At 36.1% G+C, this 17722-nt stretch overlaps 2 protein-coding genes across 2 annotated transcripts; both read right to left on the bottom strand.

The window, feature by feature from the left end:
* Positions 1-301: 301 nt before the first annotated feature.
* coro (protein coronin) lies at positions 302-12575 on the bottom strand. The gene is given in 7 exon segments (XM_068290226.1): positions 302-1548; positions 2085-2273; positions 2869-3234; positions 3236-3577; positions 3648-3914; positions 5783-6099; positions 12416-12575. Coding segments are annotated over 6 exon segments (1623 nt in total). The 5' UTR covers positions 5981-6099; positions 12416-12575; the 3' UTR covers positions 302-1287.
* Positions 12576-14730: 2155 nt separating this feature from the next.
* On the bottom strand, positions 14731-15943 carry Or49b (Odorant receptor 49b). The gene is made up of 3 exons (XM_068292168.1): positions 15511-15943; positions 14897-15453; positions 14731-14832 (listed from the first exon to the last, which is right to left on the bottom strand). The coding sequence occupies exons 1-3, from the start codon at positions 15941-15943 to the stop codon at positions 14731-14733; spliced, it is 1092 nt and encodes a 363-aa protein (XP_068148269.1).
* Between the last annotated feature and the right edge of the window lie 1779 nt (positions 15944-17722).

Genomic DNA, 17722 nt, shown 5'->3' with positions numbered 1-17722 from the left:
AATAGTGACGCCACCGTGCGGTGAGGTTAACTATTTATCGGACCACCCTCGTATGACAGTTGCGTTTTAATCAAACTAAAGACAATTAAACTAATTCTAATGTATAAACCTTTTAACGCAGGATTTTTTAATTTAAATCAATTGATTAGTTAGGAGCTTTAAGTTGTCTAAACTATGAAAGTCAATGTGAACCATAAATAATACCAACAATTAAATTTCATCAGCTACATACTAATAAATTGAAACAAATGCTACAGTGTTATCCCATATCTCATTAACTTAAATAAAAAAGGATTTCAAATATATTTGATCTGTATTATTTTATTCAGTATCAAATTGTATATAAAATACATTATAGTATTATAAAAATCGGTAGGCTAGGTGCAGTAGTAGTAGCTCTTCCACTGCAGAAAACAAAACAATAATTTGTTTAAAACAATGAAAACGGAACTAATAAATTGAAATAAAAGATTTATAATCATTTTATAAATGTGTTCGTTGGTTTATAATGGTTCGTTTTTGTTTTTTTTTTTTATTATTATTATTATTATTACAAAATACAACTTATTATTAGTTAGAACGAGAATTGTTTTTGTTTTTAGAAAAAGCATGATGAAAACATATTTATAGATCTGTCGGAGCATTAGCAAAGGCTATATACCCACGACGGATCAATATCAAATTTTAAAAGCTATTGTCATGTTATAGAGTATGTATGTATGTATGTATGTATGTATGTATATGTTTAACGTCTCAATAGAAAGGTATACAAATGGTTATTTATCAAAAATTTTTGTAGATGTATCTAAGTATGTATATAATTGTATAGATAATGATTTTTTGTATTTTACGATGATTGCAGTTTTAGTTTTAGTCTATGCTTTGCCTTGTGTTCTTGTTTTGTTAAAATTTACATAAAATTTCGTTTTTTTATATTTGCATTTTGATTTTGGGCGCAACTTGTAAGTAGGTAGTTCGTTAGGTTTTCATATATATTTTTGGCAGGATGTTCTCTTTGCTTGCTACTACTCTCCTGAATTTGCTCGTATTAAAAAAGTGTACACGACATTACTAATTAATTAAAAATTATATAAAATAAATAATTGAAATCATAGACATAGGCGCGAAATAATAAATCATTTATGATTTGGTTTGTTTTATTTTGTTGGTTTTTTGTTTTGTTGTTTTTTTTTTAGAAAGAGGTTTTCTTTTTAGCGATAACGACAACGACGAGCTTGTAAAGCAGTTTTCCATCTCTCACTCTCTCTCCCCAAACCACGATCTTATCTAATCGTCCTCATGCTCCGCTGTCGCCGATTTGGACGACGCATGATCATTGGCACTTTGACTGTCCGCCGAGGACGCAGCTGCCGCAGACGCCGCTGGCTGATTGCTGCTTCCTGCACTGCCATTCTTATTGCGTGCATCCGTCTCATCACCATTGCCCGCATTGGTCTTGGCCTCTACAGCACGTAGTCGGTTCTCTTGCTTCACTATGATGGCCTTCAGTTTGCGAATTTCATCTAGAATATTGCGATGCTCCTTTTCCTATATGTCGGGAATATATAAATCAATTTAATAACTATTTATTAACATTTTTCAAAGGAGACCAAGTTTGTTAGATGGTTATTATTAAGTGCCTGTGTTTATTAAGCCAAAATTGGATATTAGTCAACTGATCCGGTTGTCAGATTTATATGTGCTTTACAGGATAACGAGGAATTTCGTAAATGTTTTGTGTTTCTCTTTAAGTTCAACATTTTTGATCTCGATTCTTGTAATGGTTTGAAAAAATAATAATATACTGCATAAAATACGCTCATAGTAAGTGTAGTAAATGTATTTAGTTATGAAATGATTTATTGCCAATTGAAACATATTCTATTTTTGGTTTCTATTTTTCGAGCACATCTTTTAAAGAAGACTTTATTGCTAGTCTCATAGATCGAAATGGACCGAATTTACTGCTTTAGAATGCATTTCTTTTTACCTATTATTTCTGGCACTATAAATTGCTTTCGTGGTTTTGAAAACTATTTGAAATACCTTTTTCTTTTGAGAGTTAATGCCGCTTGTTAACATACCGTGTAGATAAATACTGGACCGGATGCGACACCATCATTGGATTCATTGTTATTCGCCGATGAATGATTGCCCCCGCTTGGACTACTGCTGCCAGCTCCAGCTCCGCTTGCTCCTCTTGGCTTGTTGAGAATATTGGCCTTCTTGTTGACGGACAGTGATTTGCTAGCCGATGAGGATACATAGCCACCCTGTACAATGGAAACACGATCCTAATTAGGTTTATTAGAATATCTGTTCGTTTCAGAGGGGGGAAGGGGAACGGGGACACAACGAGAAACAATTAACACAACAGCAAGCGGTCCGCGTCGTGCGTGTTATAAGGCAAAAGCAGATTGGATGTATGGGCGCAGACGAGTTACAAAAATTATACGCAAATATAAACATATGTGTATATGGAGTACGTGTGTGTAGAGAGATACGTATGCAAGCCAAGCAACACCAACTGGTAGCCACTCTAAACAACAGTTGGTCAACGTAGAAGGATATACACATTTAGCCAAAGAAGCCGTTGGAATACATTTGCTCGAAAAAGTGCTTGCCCAAGGGCAGTGACTGCCTCTCACAATTTAGAGTCACGTTGCCGCTTGTAGCACGCACACGCAGAAATCATGCCATGGATGACCATCCATATTTTCCCTAAAAAGTACTGTACGCTCCATTCCGGCTGGCCCATAGGAAGGTAGAACAACATCTTCCTAAGGCTCCCAGCATTGAAGCGCTGTATTCCCAACGTTACCTGTTTTATATATGGGCAACAGTGGTTAATGGCCACGCTGGACTTACTTTGAGCGAGAATGTTATGGGATCGGCGTCTTTGCCGTCCATCCACTCTTCGGCCGTAATGGCCGCATCTTCCGCCAGTGTATCCGGATAGAGATCCTCCTGAAACAGATCCGATTTGCGGGGCACAGTCATCGAGATGACCTGACAAAGACCATTATTGTTCATCCTATAGAATTTGGCTACCTCGCAGGTGGTGACATCACAGCCGCGTTTCGGCATCAGACCAATACCACGCTGAGGTTCTGTGGTCTGAAATGTGTTGATATAGTGCACAAATGGTGGCTCCGGTGTGACCTCAAAGTATCGTATAACCGAATCACCCTTGCCGCACAAATAAATCAAATTTGTGTCCGCATCGTACAGGGGGGAACATCACACCATTCGATGTGTCCAGCTCCACCATGACAATGGGCTCGTTCAAGGCATCTGGGGCACGCAATGAATACTGACGCTCGGAGCTGCGGTTGAATCCAGTGGTAAAGATCAGTCCGTGCCGCAGGAAAATTGCCCGTGTCGCTTTTGAACCCTCATGGCACATAGCTTCGCTTTCGAGTTCCGCTGTACGTGGATCATAGATACGGATTTTCTTGTCCTTGCATGTGGTAACCAACTTGGAGCCATCCCAATTAAAGCAGGCACTGTACACAATATCGGGATGGGAGTCAATATGAACCAGAATCTCGCCAGTGCCGACATTCCAAATGACCACCTGAAAAGCAAAACCACAATTAATTAGTCTTAATGAGAAAGAAAATTTATTATAATTAAATTCCACTTACCTGATTATCAGAACCTGCCGTCAGCAATACATTAAGAGCAGATGGATGCCACACAACTAGACCCACACGACGCTGATGGAAGACCAAGTCCACCACGGGTTCGGTTAATGTACGGGACAGTCCTCCATCGGGTATTTGCCACACTTTGACCACACAATCCTCTGAGCCAGAGGCTATGACATTGTCATTATGCGGACACCAAGCGATGTCGAGAACTGGTCCCTTGTGTCCTCCCACCAATGGATGATCGGCAGCGATGCGTCCAACCTGCAGAAGACGAGATTCCATGACATTGCTATTAAACTGATTAACCAGTTGACGACATTCCACCTAATGGCCTAATTTCCTTTTATTTTTCGTTTTGCACGTCTATTTTTAGCCCAAGTTAATTATGCTGACTCTGCGAAGGCAGGCCAAAAAGTTATTGTAAATTGTTATCTTGAGTCTAAACTGATGTAAAGATTTCATAGAAATCAGAGACTAATATGGCGCTTTTGTTATATCAGGAATTGTGGCGATATAGTTCGAAAACTGTTTAATTAAATAACATTAGTAAGGTGTCTAATGTATTGGCAATAGAAAAACTAAAAGTCATGTAAAAATCAACTTGAATACTTTATCAAATCTCTTGAGTTTACAGACTTTTATGGTTAATTTTGATTACAAATTAGAGTAAATTTCAAAAGATATGAAAATTAATCATTCATTGTTAGATCTTCTCAGGCCTGAGGTCATAGCCTCTTTAACTTCAGTCTTTTGAAAATACCTGGATTAAGCGGTAGAGGACATATCTTGGACCTTCACAATTGATTTTTCTGTCGATCTATTAGTCCTCCTGATTTGATTTAGCTTATAAAACTTTGCGTCTCTTTTTTAAGCTATTTGCTAATTGTACTAACAATAAAAGAATGATTATACACATCGACTAGAATCTCCTGTAACATCAGTCGTTATAGTAGTATATAGTTTTAAGTTTTAGTAGGTCTTCAAGCCTACTTAAGAGAAACGATGAAATGAGGTAAAATATTTAAACCTTAACAAACACGCCTTTAAGATCGACATTGATTTCATGGTTTTATTTCTAATCCAACTGGAAATACAATTTTTGTTTGCTAATCTACAACTTCATGGTGAATGGCAAGCCAAATAGAACGGCCGAACGAACCACTGATGACGACGGACAGCAGGTGCGTGAAATTTTGTAATTAATAAAGAAGTCTGGGATGGTCTAAAAAACAAAAGTCTATACCTCATTACCATAGACCCCCCGCACTTTTCTGGGTTACCTTATTATCTTATAAAATAAACCGTGTGAAAGCTGCTCTATATACAAATCGTCACTTGATCGTTTGGGCGGCGGGGCGGAGGCGACTTTCTCATACGCATTTTGCATACTAAATTTTTCCAGAACAAATAACCCGCAAAAAAAAGTGGCCAAGTTTTTTCTTCTCTTCTCTTTTTTTTTTGTGAGTGGGCCAAAGGGGGGGCTACCGTTTGAACGGATGCGCATGTGGCTTAATTTGAGGCGAGAGAGTAAGAAATTATTTGTGTAAGCAATATATAATTTTTGAATATAATTTTTGGTGCTGTTTTGTGTTTTCTTTTTGTTGTTGGTCGATTTTTGTATAAGTATTTATTTTCTGTTAAAATTAGACAATTTGGTTTGTCATGTTGGCCAGAAGCCAAATTACAAAAGTGCGCCGAGGTGAGAGGGAGAGATAAGATCGCTCATCTTGTCCCTCACTCACTCTCTCACACTCACTCTCTTCCTCCCCATATAAGTATATATATGAATGTATGTGTATCGAAATCTATATAGAAATGGTATAACTATTTATAGCCAAATTTAAGCAGTAGCACCCATCGATGTCGACGTCATTCGCAGCAGCAGAGGCAGCAACTACAAGCCTACAAATGGCCACAAAACTTTTTCCGCCAAAAAAAAAAAAAAAAAATCGTCGCTATATATAGATATACGCCACTTTCTCCCCTGCCCCCTTCTCCCTTTTGAGAAGTCCTCTGCCAACAATTGGCTATTGTCTGTCTTTAAATAATACCCAGAAATGCATATCCAAAATAGGTTTCATGGGAGGGAGTCGGGGGGAATCACTCATCCAACTTCCTCACTCACTCACTTTATTGTGTGGCAAAACGATGAATGCTCCACCGCCCGCAGATTCCACAATGATGGCCAAGAATTTCGGATTGACGGCACAGAATGTGGAGTCCCAGCTGGATTTTGAGACTCGTATATTGTCATAGCATTGCTCACGTTTCAGAGCCTGGCCATAGACATGACGAAATTTTGAGCTGCGGACTACACGAAATGACATCTTCTATATACTACTTCCTTTTACTACAAGTTCCTGTTGCTTTAGTTGGGTTTAGGGTTTTTCACTTGAAATTTTGAACGAAATTCTGCACAACCAAAAAATAAGATTTCCAAAAAAGTCTGTAAAGAGAGAGAAAAATAAACAATTATTACCATAAATTAATAATATTTCATAATTTCTTTAAATTAATTAAGTTTAAACGTCTATCCATAAATCTTAAAACAATATGAATTCATTATTCACATTTCATAATCCCAATCCCAAGTCTGAATAATCAATTTAAAGTAAAACTTGAAACATGACGAACCATTTAACGAGGTTATTGACCACATAAATTATATATATTCCGGATTGGTATTTCAAATCAAGTAAAAATCAGGAATATAAATAAGTATATACATATACATAAGTATATGTATATGGAACCACTTGATTTTAAAACTTTTGTCGGCTAAATTCATAACATTGTTAAGTTCAGTTTCACCATACAAAGCTGTTAATAGGCTTTGTATTTTTTCACTTTCGTAATACTTAATCTTAGTGATTAATATTTTCATGGATAAGGAACTATAACAGAGAGAGGGAAAGTTATCATGATGGATCAATTCAATTTGAGAACTTGTTGACCCAGTCAATCCCTTGCTTATGTATATAACTGATTCGATAATTTAAGATCGATCGAAAACATTCTGAAAAGAGAATGAAGTTAGATATAGATTCTGGTCTTAATGGACTCGCAAGAACTTATATTGGGCATTGGAAAAAAAGAATCAACCGATAGGAGCGCTACTGTGTTAATACTGAACCAAAAGCCAGTGAGAGAAAGACCGAAATTGGATGGGGTATAATATGTTTTATCGACCAAGCTTATGACATTTTTACATTTCACATTATTATAAACAGACACTGAGACTTGCCTATATTAGTTAACTCTCTAAACAATTCAGCAAACTCAGCGAATTGTTTGGTAAATTTCGCATGCAAATTTATACAAGAAAACAAAAGAAACATCAATATGAATAAATGACTGAATGAATGTGGCGTAAAATCGAAAATTGTTTTATAATCAATGTTGCAACCGACAACGGAAACCAAATTCGGCTTAGATAGTCAAAGATTAACTACTCTATATTATTTCAAGCATATACTGAAGGTTTTATTCATTGGGCTACAATTCAATAAGACTTTAATCTAGAGATACTTTTCTCTCCTCCTATGGACAAACCCGGAAAATAGTTCAATAGAACGCTTTCACCTTTCCCCTTTCTCACTATTTTTCTGCAACTTTGTGACAGTGTTTAATTAAGCATTAGCAAAAAGGGGGCAAAATAAACGTGCCAAATTAATCAAAACTCATCAACTCCCAAACCCAATGACATCATCATTGGGCACTATAAAAAATTGCCTGCCAACACGTGAATTATGGCAAAACTGAGCAAACAAACAAAAATAACAACAAAAAACTTCACGATAACTGAAAAGTCAACAACAAAAAATAACAAATAATATTAAATACTTTTGTCGGACTGGGATGGGCTACAAAACTGCAGAAACATATTTTAGTCTGGTTTTTAATCAGAAAAAGTGTCATAAAAATTATTATGGTTATTATGCTTAAAATATTTGTCATTGACCTGCTAAAAACGACGGCATGGACGAATCATTTATCGTATGTGGTCTTTTGTTTTACTTTTTCTTCGTTCTGTATTTTGGTTTTCTTTTTTTTTTTGTTTTTTTGGCCACAAGGTGAGTGTTTTTTTGGCTCAGAGGTGGGTGTTGGCCACAACAAATGAATGTTCAGTCTGTTCTACTGCTGCGACTATCTGCTGATAAAGAAATATCAACCCAAAAACCCGCAAGAGATAGGTACTGTGTGTGTGTTTTTTTTTAAGTGGGGATACTTCAAATCGATAGTCGAAGCAGGTTTCGTTAATGAAATGTAGTTTCCTTTTACCTTTGCCACACAGATACGTCCATATATATTTATATATAGATATACTATTTAGTAATTTATGAGCCAAAACACCTTCGTTTTGTCGGTGGTGAAAATTTGTTTCTCACAAACACAGAGAGTGGGAGAGAGATAGAGAGACAGAGAGAGAACAGAGAGGAGCAGCAGCCGGTGAAGGTCAAACTTATTAATAGAAAATTAAATCATCTTAGGCAAAATTCAATTTTCTTAGCAATCGCATCTCGTTGCTGCCATCATCATCATCATCATGATTGTGATCGTCATTATTATTCTTATTGGCCATCATTTGGCTTGGCATTTACCATGGCTGAGTTATTATCATTGGCAATTGAGATTGCAGTGCAATTTGCATTTCTATTAAAAATTTCGAAATGCCAAAAATTTAACACTATTCAACAAATTCTTTCGTTTTTGACTTGAACTTGCCTTTGATGTTTGTTCGGTTTCGGCTCTTCTCCCTTTCTGGCGATAAGATTCTTGCATTTATAAAAACGGAAATGCATTTATACACACATACATACATATATAAACATAAATCTGTATTGGTATGATTCGGCTGTGCAATGCGGGTGGTGATTCAGTGTAGTCAACGTCGATATCGACATCTGAACGAAACACAGTGAAATGCATAATATGCTTTTTATACGAAATGAAATGAAGCTTCATACTGATTAATCAACTTGTTTATAAAAAAAAGTCATAGTTCGATCTTTCCTTTTAACTTATATTGAGCTATACCTAAATGGGTCACATAAATAAATAGAAGTCAAATTTTATGACATATTTCTTTAATGCTAAGCTCTTCCATTAGTTATAAATGGAAATGTCTTTCAATTTTGTTTTGAAAAGCCAATATTAATCTAGTTGAATGTACAGTGAAACCTCGATATAACGAATCTGAGGGGGATCGCAAAATTATTCGTTATATCTATTGATTCGCTATAGGTACTGAAATGTAAAACCTTAGTCCTTTCAAGGGACTTAACAAAAAATTCGTTATATTGGGTTTTTCGTTATAACGAAGTTCGTTATATCGAGGTTTCACTGTATTACCAGTTCATGTTTTTGTTTCATAGTTTTCCCAATTGTCAATAAGAGTTTGTAAATTGTTAACTTTAAATGTCTGTCCACGTCTATTTTATACAATTTTATAGCATTGATCAGAGGATTACATCACGATTATCGCAATATCGAGGGGAAGTGCAGAGGTAAAGAGGAGTGCCGCAAAAAACTGGCCACAAATTGGCTTAATGCTTGATTGCCAATCTTCAAGTAGTTTTTTTGTTTATCATTTGGTTGATTTTACTTTATGCATTGCCTTTCAAGATATTCTTATTCCTAAGAAAACGAAGAGGGGAGAAGCGATGGGAACAAATAGGTTACAGGGCTTTTAATTAAAAGTGGCGAAAATAAGAACAAATTGGTAGCACAATTATATAATTAACTTTTGAAACAGAATACAACAAAATATATATATATTTTTGGGATACAAGTGACAAATGATTGTAATATAGTCTAGTGAGTGAAAGATTCCTGAATCAACATTAACTGTGAAAACTCCCCTCAACATAGTTTTGAATGAACATTGTTGAAAGACGCTTTCCGACCAAGGGATTTCTACTATTTTTACTGTGTTACCCTTTATCAAAACTTAAACCTTTTAAAAAATTTTGGAAGAATATTTATCCCCTTTTAATTTTTTAAATTTAGAGTAGAAGTTTCGAATAAATGCTCAATGTGAAAGCTCCTGGAATAAAAGTAGGAATCAAAACTTTTTATTGCCTAATTGAGATCAAGTTTGACAATATATAAATTAGTTTAAAATCAGTGATTTAAAGTAGAAAAATGTTTTCAAAGTGTGTTTAGGAGAAATATCGATGGGATGATCGGATGAAATACAAAAATTTTAAAGAATTAAAGGAACTCAAAATTTTAATGGCTCCCACTCTCTAGTGAGAGCCTAGACCATGTGAAATTTTATTTGGAGCAACCAAAATTATCTTCTATAATTTTTATTACATATTTGAAATTATGTATGTATGTACAAATGTATGTATGGATAATTATATGATATATGTATATTATTAATTTTTGGATACTGATCTTTAAGAATCTCTATTTGGGTTTCTGATAATACATAATTTCTTTTATTCGATGAATTCTTGATTTATGAAACGTAGTTCTACCTATACGTCCACCGATTAACAAATGATTGTAACCTTAACCGTTATGAGTTTCGGTTTGCCATTTGATGACTTACATACGTAAGTATGCAGATGCACAGATGCATACACTTCACTTGTACATACATTCATACATTCATACATACATACATACATACATAAGTACTTAAAAATGAGTCACTGCTCCTCTGCTTGATAGCTGCAGTTCGAAAACTTTCGCTGTCGATGCCCCACATACATATGTATGTATGTAAGTACATGTATGTTTGTATGTACAAAAATCATGATAACAACAATGATGATGATAATGAGGATAATGAGAGTTATAATAATGAGGATAGAGATGGCGATGATCATGATATTAATTTTGTTGATGATGTCATTGATGCAGCTAGTTCGTTTGTACTTTAGGTTCATCAAACTTGTGTGAATGTGTGTGTGTGTGTGTACATATGTGATTAACTGAAACTACAAAAAATCTTGACAAAACCGCGCAAGTGTCTTTGCCGTAAGCAACTGCCTGTCCGTCATAGGAGGTCTCTCTCTCTTAGTGCGGTGTGGCATGGCTTGGCGTGGCTTGGTGGGTGTCGCCAAGTGAAAGTGGAACTCTGGTGTTGCTAAAATTAACTATGTACATCCCGCTGTCATTTGCTGGCTGACTGTTGTTGTTGTTGGTGTCGCTGTCTTAATTGCACGACAACGACAACGCTTCTTCTTCTTGTACAGCTGCTTTATCTTTTTTTTTCTACTTGTTGCTATTTTCTGCATTTCGCGCCTAGTCAGACTGGGCGGCACTTTTCTTGTCGTTGTTGTTATGCCCCTCTTTTGTGTGGACACTGTCACTTAATTTGCACATCAATGCGTGTGCCTGTGCAGGAAAGTTTATGCGTATTAAAAAGTTGTGACTAAGGTATGCGTATTTGGGGAGAGTTAAAATTAAGTAGTTTGGAGAAACGACTGCGTGTGTGTGTGTGGCAAGCGGTGAGCTATCTATGTATGTATGTAAGTATTTCCTATCATCATATGCAAAATTTAATCGGGTGAAAGATTAAGATACATCCCTTAACTCCTGCAAGATATCTTTTAAATGGGTCGTTTTTAACAGAACAAAATAAATTGATATCGTGATGTTGCGTACGCATAAACATTGCCTCTTGTATTGTATGCTGCTTCGTACATACATATTAGTGTGTGAGTGTTTGTCATTTATGTATATTTTGTCACTAATTGGCGTTGGCTACATTTCACTCCCGTTTAGGGGCGGCGTCGGCGGCAGGGGAGAAGCAAACAAAACAGAAATAACTGTGCGTGGGGGAGTATGAGCTGAGCTGAGCCGAGTCGAGTTAAGAGCAGAGCGCAGACGCAACGTCTCTCCTGGAGGTCGGCATCGGCTTGCTTCTGATTTTCACACTTGTTCCACACGGTACGCACACACATACAGATACAGACACTCACATACACACACACACCGGCATATAAAGAGGTAATTCTATGCCAACTTGAAGCCACGTTTATTGCCACAGAAGAAACATATTTAAAAATTTCAATTTATTGCTGGCACTTCTTTGCCTCACCGCCATCACCCCTTTTTACCCACTCACCAACTTTTCACACTATAACTTGTTGCTTCTCAGAGCAACAGTCTCTACCTTTCTCACTTACTCTCTTTCGCAACTTGTCTCCCTCTCTCACTCTCTCCCGCTCTCTACATAAACAAGCCGGAACAAAATCAAACAAAAACGAAACACCTAACACAAAATCTAAAGTGCGAACTGAAATGTTATTTATTGCGTTTTTATTCCCCCTCATCTGCAATATGCTTTACTCTGCGTTTTTGCACTCGCTTCTTTGGTTTTTTGTTTTTTTTTTGCAACATTTTTCGGCGCCTCTCTTTATTCCCTTTTTTGGGGTGTTGTTTTGGTACTCATATAACACCATGCCAGAGCGGGAAGGCTATGGTTAAATTTATAGCTGCACTCTTCACACGCACAGAAAGACTCACATACACAGGCACGCACACAGAGCCAAATGGTCGCACTTTTTTTTTGTTGTTCTGCTTTTGCGGCGATTTCTAATGATTTTGTAATACGCGGGCTTATTTCTACTATTCAAAAAGTATTAAATTAAGATTAAGTGTAATCCTGGGGCCGAGTTGGCTTGGATGTCACTACAGCTGCACCAGCATAAACAATTGAAATAACAATAAATTCATATCGCATTTGCCGTTATTGTGATTCATTTTTTTCGTATTTGCGTTCGGTTCGATAATCGTACACTCACTTTTTATATTTATTAACAAATACGTTCATTTACAATTTATATTAACTAATAATTTTGAATTTCAAACAACTACAACTCAATAATTTATTTTTTCAATTTTATTAAATACATTTATTTTTTGTTATTTTCCGTGTGTCTTTCCGCCACTACTGCCACCTCTCTACTTTTTGCTTTTTGCAACACTACATATGAACCACCCCCACCCAAAACATCATTCGAATTCGCCCGAGCCATAAAACATTGAACATTCGCCGTAAAAAATAAATTTTCGCCCTTAAAAGTTAAATATTCGCCGACCATGTTCGCTCTATGCAGTGTTGCCATTTTGGCTTATTTAGATGGATGCCAAAATGGCTTTTTTTTTAGCAAATCCAACTTGAAAGTAATTTTGCTGATATGAATCAATATATATTTAACTAAACCAAGAAGCTTTAGTTTTTGATTTTTCCTAAATTTTCTTTGGGACTTTTGCCCGGCACGGAAATCAAAACATAACCCAAGAAGCATTTAAGCCTCCTGGCGAACCTCCTCCGCTTAATCGAAGTGCTAAGGTCTAAATCGAATCGAAGGTCGGAGCCGGAAGTGCTAAGGTCTGAGTCCAAACCATGAGTCGAACAAAAGCGCGCCAACATCCAACCGATAAGTCGAACAAATGTGACAACGTCGAACCTTAGACGGTAGGGTGTTCGCTGTGAGGTTTGAATTTTTTAACCATTTTAGCCCTTGTTATTTATATTATTGTTTATAATTAGTATCATTTAGTATACATAGGATACAAATATAAAACTACATAACTATTTTTTACAACTTACAGGTCGACCAATTGGACCAATAAGACGTTTGTTTTTGTTTGGGAACTGGTTCTCCAATTTGATGGCGCAATAATTTAAAGCTTCTAGTGTAAAGCTTTTTTGTGAATTTTGAATTAGTCAAGATCTTGTGGCCAATACGTGCAATTAAGCAATTAATACAGGAGTTCGACCATTTGTTTGAGTCGTAGAGTCGAAAAAAACTTCCACAAAAGAGACATCATAAATATATGCATTTTCAACGGTAGTCAGTGTTTTGTTTTTGCACAAAATGAATTTTATTAACTGACTTGCTTAGTGCACTGATAACTGTTTATCTCAAAATACGCCATCTTACGATTTTTATGAACTGTGGACTCCATGAAATGATTTTTGATGAAATGGGTGGGATCAAAAGCCAAACCATTCCAACAATAAGAAAGTTAACATCAGAACGTTAATATTTTATTTGCTACATATGTGATTTCATTTCATTTGCATTCATTTAATTGTCAGTAGCAACATTTGTTTTTCGCAAACAAATTAAAGTGTGATTTTCTTTTTCACAATTTTTTTCCCCCTTTTCGGTTTTTCGTTTATAATTTTCGCACCTACGGAGGAGTTGGCAGCGCCTGCCACTCAAAGTCAAAGTTGGCGAGGCAAAAGTTTATTTTTCCCCGCACCAGACAGCCGTCGCCCATCACCCCCTCGTTGACAAGTTTAACGCACTGACATTTTTTTATCGTTCACTTGCCACATACCGCTGCAACACCAAAATAAATGTTGCAAATGCATAGTAAAACTCTATGGAAAATAATAAACGATGTTAGGTCTGCTTATATGGACTTTCACTTACCGTGTGCTTAGAAATGGCATCGGAGATCTTGCTCAAATATCTACAATTCTTTGAAATCTTGGATACGATTAAAGCCCGTACTAGATTAGATGTCTTGATTAAACTCAGATTTAGAAGGTTATAAAAGAAAACTTAGTGGATCTTCTTCCTCCACAAACTTCTTACAAATACATAGACATTAAATTTAAATTTAAAAGACAAGTCAAGTATTTGATATCTCAGTCGAGATGCTTTTCTTTTGATCGTAAAAGCTCTTTTATCCTAGCTTTCTGGAAGACTTTCCTTATTTTAGAAATATGGAAAACATGTTTTGCCAATACATAAACAAGTTAATTAGATGTTCCTATAATACATATAAGAATTATACTATCCAAAGGTTTATTGGGAAATGGAATACTTTATAATAAGTATTCTTACTTGCTTCACTTTTTCCTGTTTTTCTTTTTTACAATCCGAGCATATCCCATTATAAAACCTTTACAGGGTGACAAAAGCAACCGCAAATGATGCGTAGCAAGACGAGATGACGGCAAACAAATTAAAATACAATTTCATTTTTAGTAATATTTAAAATAGAACTTTAATTTTTGTTCTTTTCGTGCTTGGTAGTTGCTGAAAGCTAGTTAGTTCTACATAAATGTGCAATTTAGATAGAGATTAATTGTTTATATTTAACCATAGACTCGTTTAAGAATGGTAAAAAAAGTGTAAGTTGTATTGAGGAGATTCTGAAACAATTCCAAGGTGATAGGTCGTATGTTACCCAAACGAATCTGTTATGAGAAAGGACAATGGGTAAGAGATATTCGTAGTTTTGAATATTTGGTTTTAACTTACAGAAGCCGGTCGCTGGGCTCTTAATATGATAAGCAAAATGTGCTTTCTCAAGTGTACATTAAAGGTAAACCATTTCGTTTCATAGGCAGCCGTGGCTATGGCCATGTTCTGTTCCCTCAACTCATGGGCATACCAATAGAGGGCGAATATCTGGGCCAATATCATATTGATGTAGGCACACACAATGGCCACATGAGCCGAGGAGTTCACCACAATGAGCATGAAGAGAAGGGCACAGAGCAAAGCGCCAAAGGCCAGAAACTCCACGAGAAATATATAGGTAGTAAGTCCATTGACGGTTTCTATGTAGTCAATGATTTTCTGATGATACCGAATGCACTCCGCCACCTCTTTGGCCAATTCTACGCGACGCAAGCGATGCTGCAGCGCCTGGCAACGGACGATGCCGAACATGATAAAGCCCACAATCAAACTGGTGTAGGGAATGTACATGCAGCAGCCCATCGGAGTGATGAGCATGTGAAAGATGTACCACAATTGATAGTATGGTGTGGCGTATTCATTGACTCCAGGGATTTTGCTGCCAAAGGGCAGAACTGAAAGCCCATGAACGGTTCAACATGATAATTAACTCTCAGTTACAAGTCCCTTACCTCTTTCGCTGGAGGTCAAAGGATACAGACCAAATCCAATGCAGGTGAGCAGACCAAAAAACAAATTCCCTTTGGCCATCAACTGCCCCTGGCGATTCAATTTGACCAGCAGATGCGTTATGTAGGTATCCTTACGATTTATTAGCTCATAATAGGCTTCCTTCAGCTGATTAATCAGTCTGACATAGCTATCATGATCGTGTATAAGCAAATAGGCCCTTAGCACGGTATTAATCCACAGGACCAACATGTAGGCATTGCGTATTATCCCAGTTATGCCCTCATCGGTGGTCATCATGTACATTAACTGGGTTGCCACATGGAAAACGCTTAGAGACAGGCAAATGTAGCGCTTCACATTATGATCGTACAACAGGGCCCAAAAGCGGAGAATCTTTACATTCATGTGGATCAACTGAATATCCTCGAACATGGCTTTATTGTTAACTAACTTATTTCACAACAGACTTCGCCCTTTTATATGGCCCGAATCAACAGACAGGCCTTTGCTCAATTGCATGCCAAATTTCCCACACAAATGAGGCCAACCATTTTTCTTTTAATTTTTTGCAATGATTTTTGATATTTATTGAGCCAAGGGAATCAAATTGTATTACATTACATTCGTCCTTGCCCTTTGTACAAATTGCACTCACAATTAAACACAATGACTAATTCAAAGAACTAAAAGAACCAACATCTGCTTAGCTTTATATATCGAATGTCTTTCATTGAACACTTGACAAAAAGATGATTTTAAATATTTTTTAAGTCATCAAATGGAATTTGCTTACAAGTAACACCGAGAGAGACTTCCACACAATAGACGAATCAATTAAATTTAAAAACCAGACTAAGAAGAAAGACAAAGAAGCTTCAGACACTCAATTTGGTGTACTCAGAACAAGTTTGTTCCAGACTTTTGCTAGTCATACTCTTTGGTAATAGTAGTAATTGGGCTAAGAATGGTAATTCTTAAAGAATGATTTACAATTATAATATCAGTCCTTTAACATACAGTTGTTAAACATTTACTAGTTCAACTGACAGAGTTAAAACCTAAAAGACCTTTAAACATATATACTCTAGTTCTCTCTTCAAGAAATTCCTTGATGGTCTAAGAAAGAAAGGTAAAGAAGAGTATCGGTAATATCTAACCAAATAACTAATATTCTGACCACAATAAAATCAGTTGAGAACGTTTTTGGAAGTGGTAATTTCAACACAATTCTATTTAATAAACTATTTTTTAAATATTTATCCTCGAACCGAAGAATTGTCATGCTGATAATGGTTAACTTTAATTTGTAAAATATTTCTTGTGATTAAAATACATTAACCCTATCTTAATAAACGATTGAAACATTTAAATAGAATTACGCATCCGCAGTGTGTACTTTAAGTTTATTTATTATAAATATTTGTTGTTTACATTTCTGGAGTATTTAGCTCACTGTGCATGGGAAAGAAGAACATTTATTTAATGTAACATTAATTCTTTGAGCCAGAGCTAAAGCAAATATATATTTCTATGTTCCCAAGCATTTAAAACAATAAATTAACTTATATGTGAATCAAATGAGGAGGAATTTGATAATACTAGATTGTCGAGAAAGTCAAAAAATATTGCATTTTCCTAAAGAAAGTAAGATGTCGAGACTAAATCCATCTACATTGCATCTTCTTCTAACTAAAGGGCGTTATAATCACTGAATTCTAGGGAATCGTCAGAAGTTGATTTCATCTTAACCTGGCCTAGCATTCTGTAACATTATGTTTTCCGTTTTCAGCCCTTTTTCGGGCTTTCATATTTTTATACCCTTGCAGAGGGTATTATAAAATTGGTCAGATGTTTGTAACGCACAGAAGGAGACGTTTCCGACCCCATAAAGTATATATATTCTTGATCAGCATGAGAAGCTAAGTCGATATAGCCATGTCCGTCTGTCCGTCTGTCCGTCTGTCCGTCGGTGCGTACGCGTTTTACTCAGCCATCTTAAGAGCTATCGGGATGAAATTTTTTTTGGGAGCTTTTTTTTACCCGGGTGAGATAAAGTATGAAAATCTTTGGGATCGGACTACTATATCATATAGCTCTGGAACAAAAATTTTTGCAAAAATTGGAGTATCCCCATGAAATTTACCAATATAATAGAATTTGATATAAAATCTCAGATCCCAAAATTTGACCCTGATCGGATAAATAGAACAC

The sequence above is a fragment of the Drosophila tropicalis genome, unplaced genomic scaffold (genome assembly GCF_018151085.1).
Source record: "Drosophila tropicalis isolate 14030-0801.00 unplaced genomic scaffold, ASM1815108v1 contig_593, whole genome shotgun sequence".
In the NCBI taxonomy this organism is placed as follows: Eukaryota; Metazoa; Arthropoda; class Insecta; order Diptera; family Drosophilidae; genus Drosophila; species Drosophila tropicalis.
The sequence above is the reverse complement of the archived record's forward strand: the minus strand, read 5'-3'. Positions and strand labels throughout refer to the sequence as shown.

Coding starts and splice junctions, on each gene's coding strand:
- Or49b (XM_068292168.1), bottom strand. CDS start 15,943: ATGTTCGAGGATATTCAGTTGATCCACATGAATGTAAAGATTCTCCGC. Junction 15,454..15,510: donor TTTGACCTCCAGCGAAAGAG/GTAAGGGACTTG, acceptor ATGGGCTTTCAG/TTCTGCCCTTTGGCAGCAAA. Junction 14,833..14,896: donor GAGCCCAGCGACCGGCTTCT/GTAAGTTAAAAC, acceptor TTCTCATAACAG/ATTCGTTTGGGTAACATACG.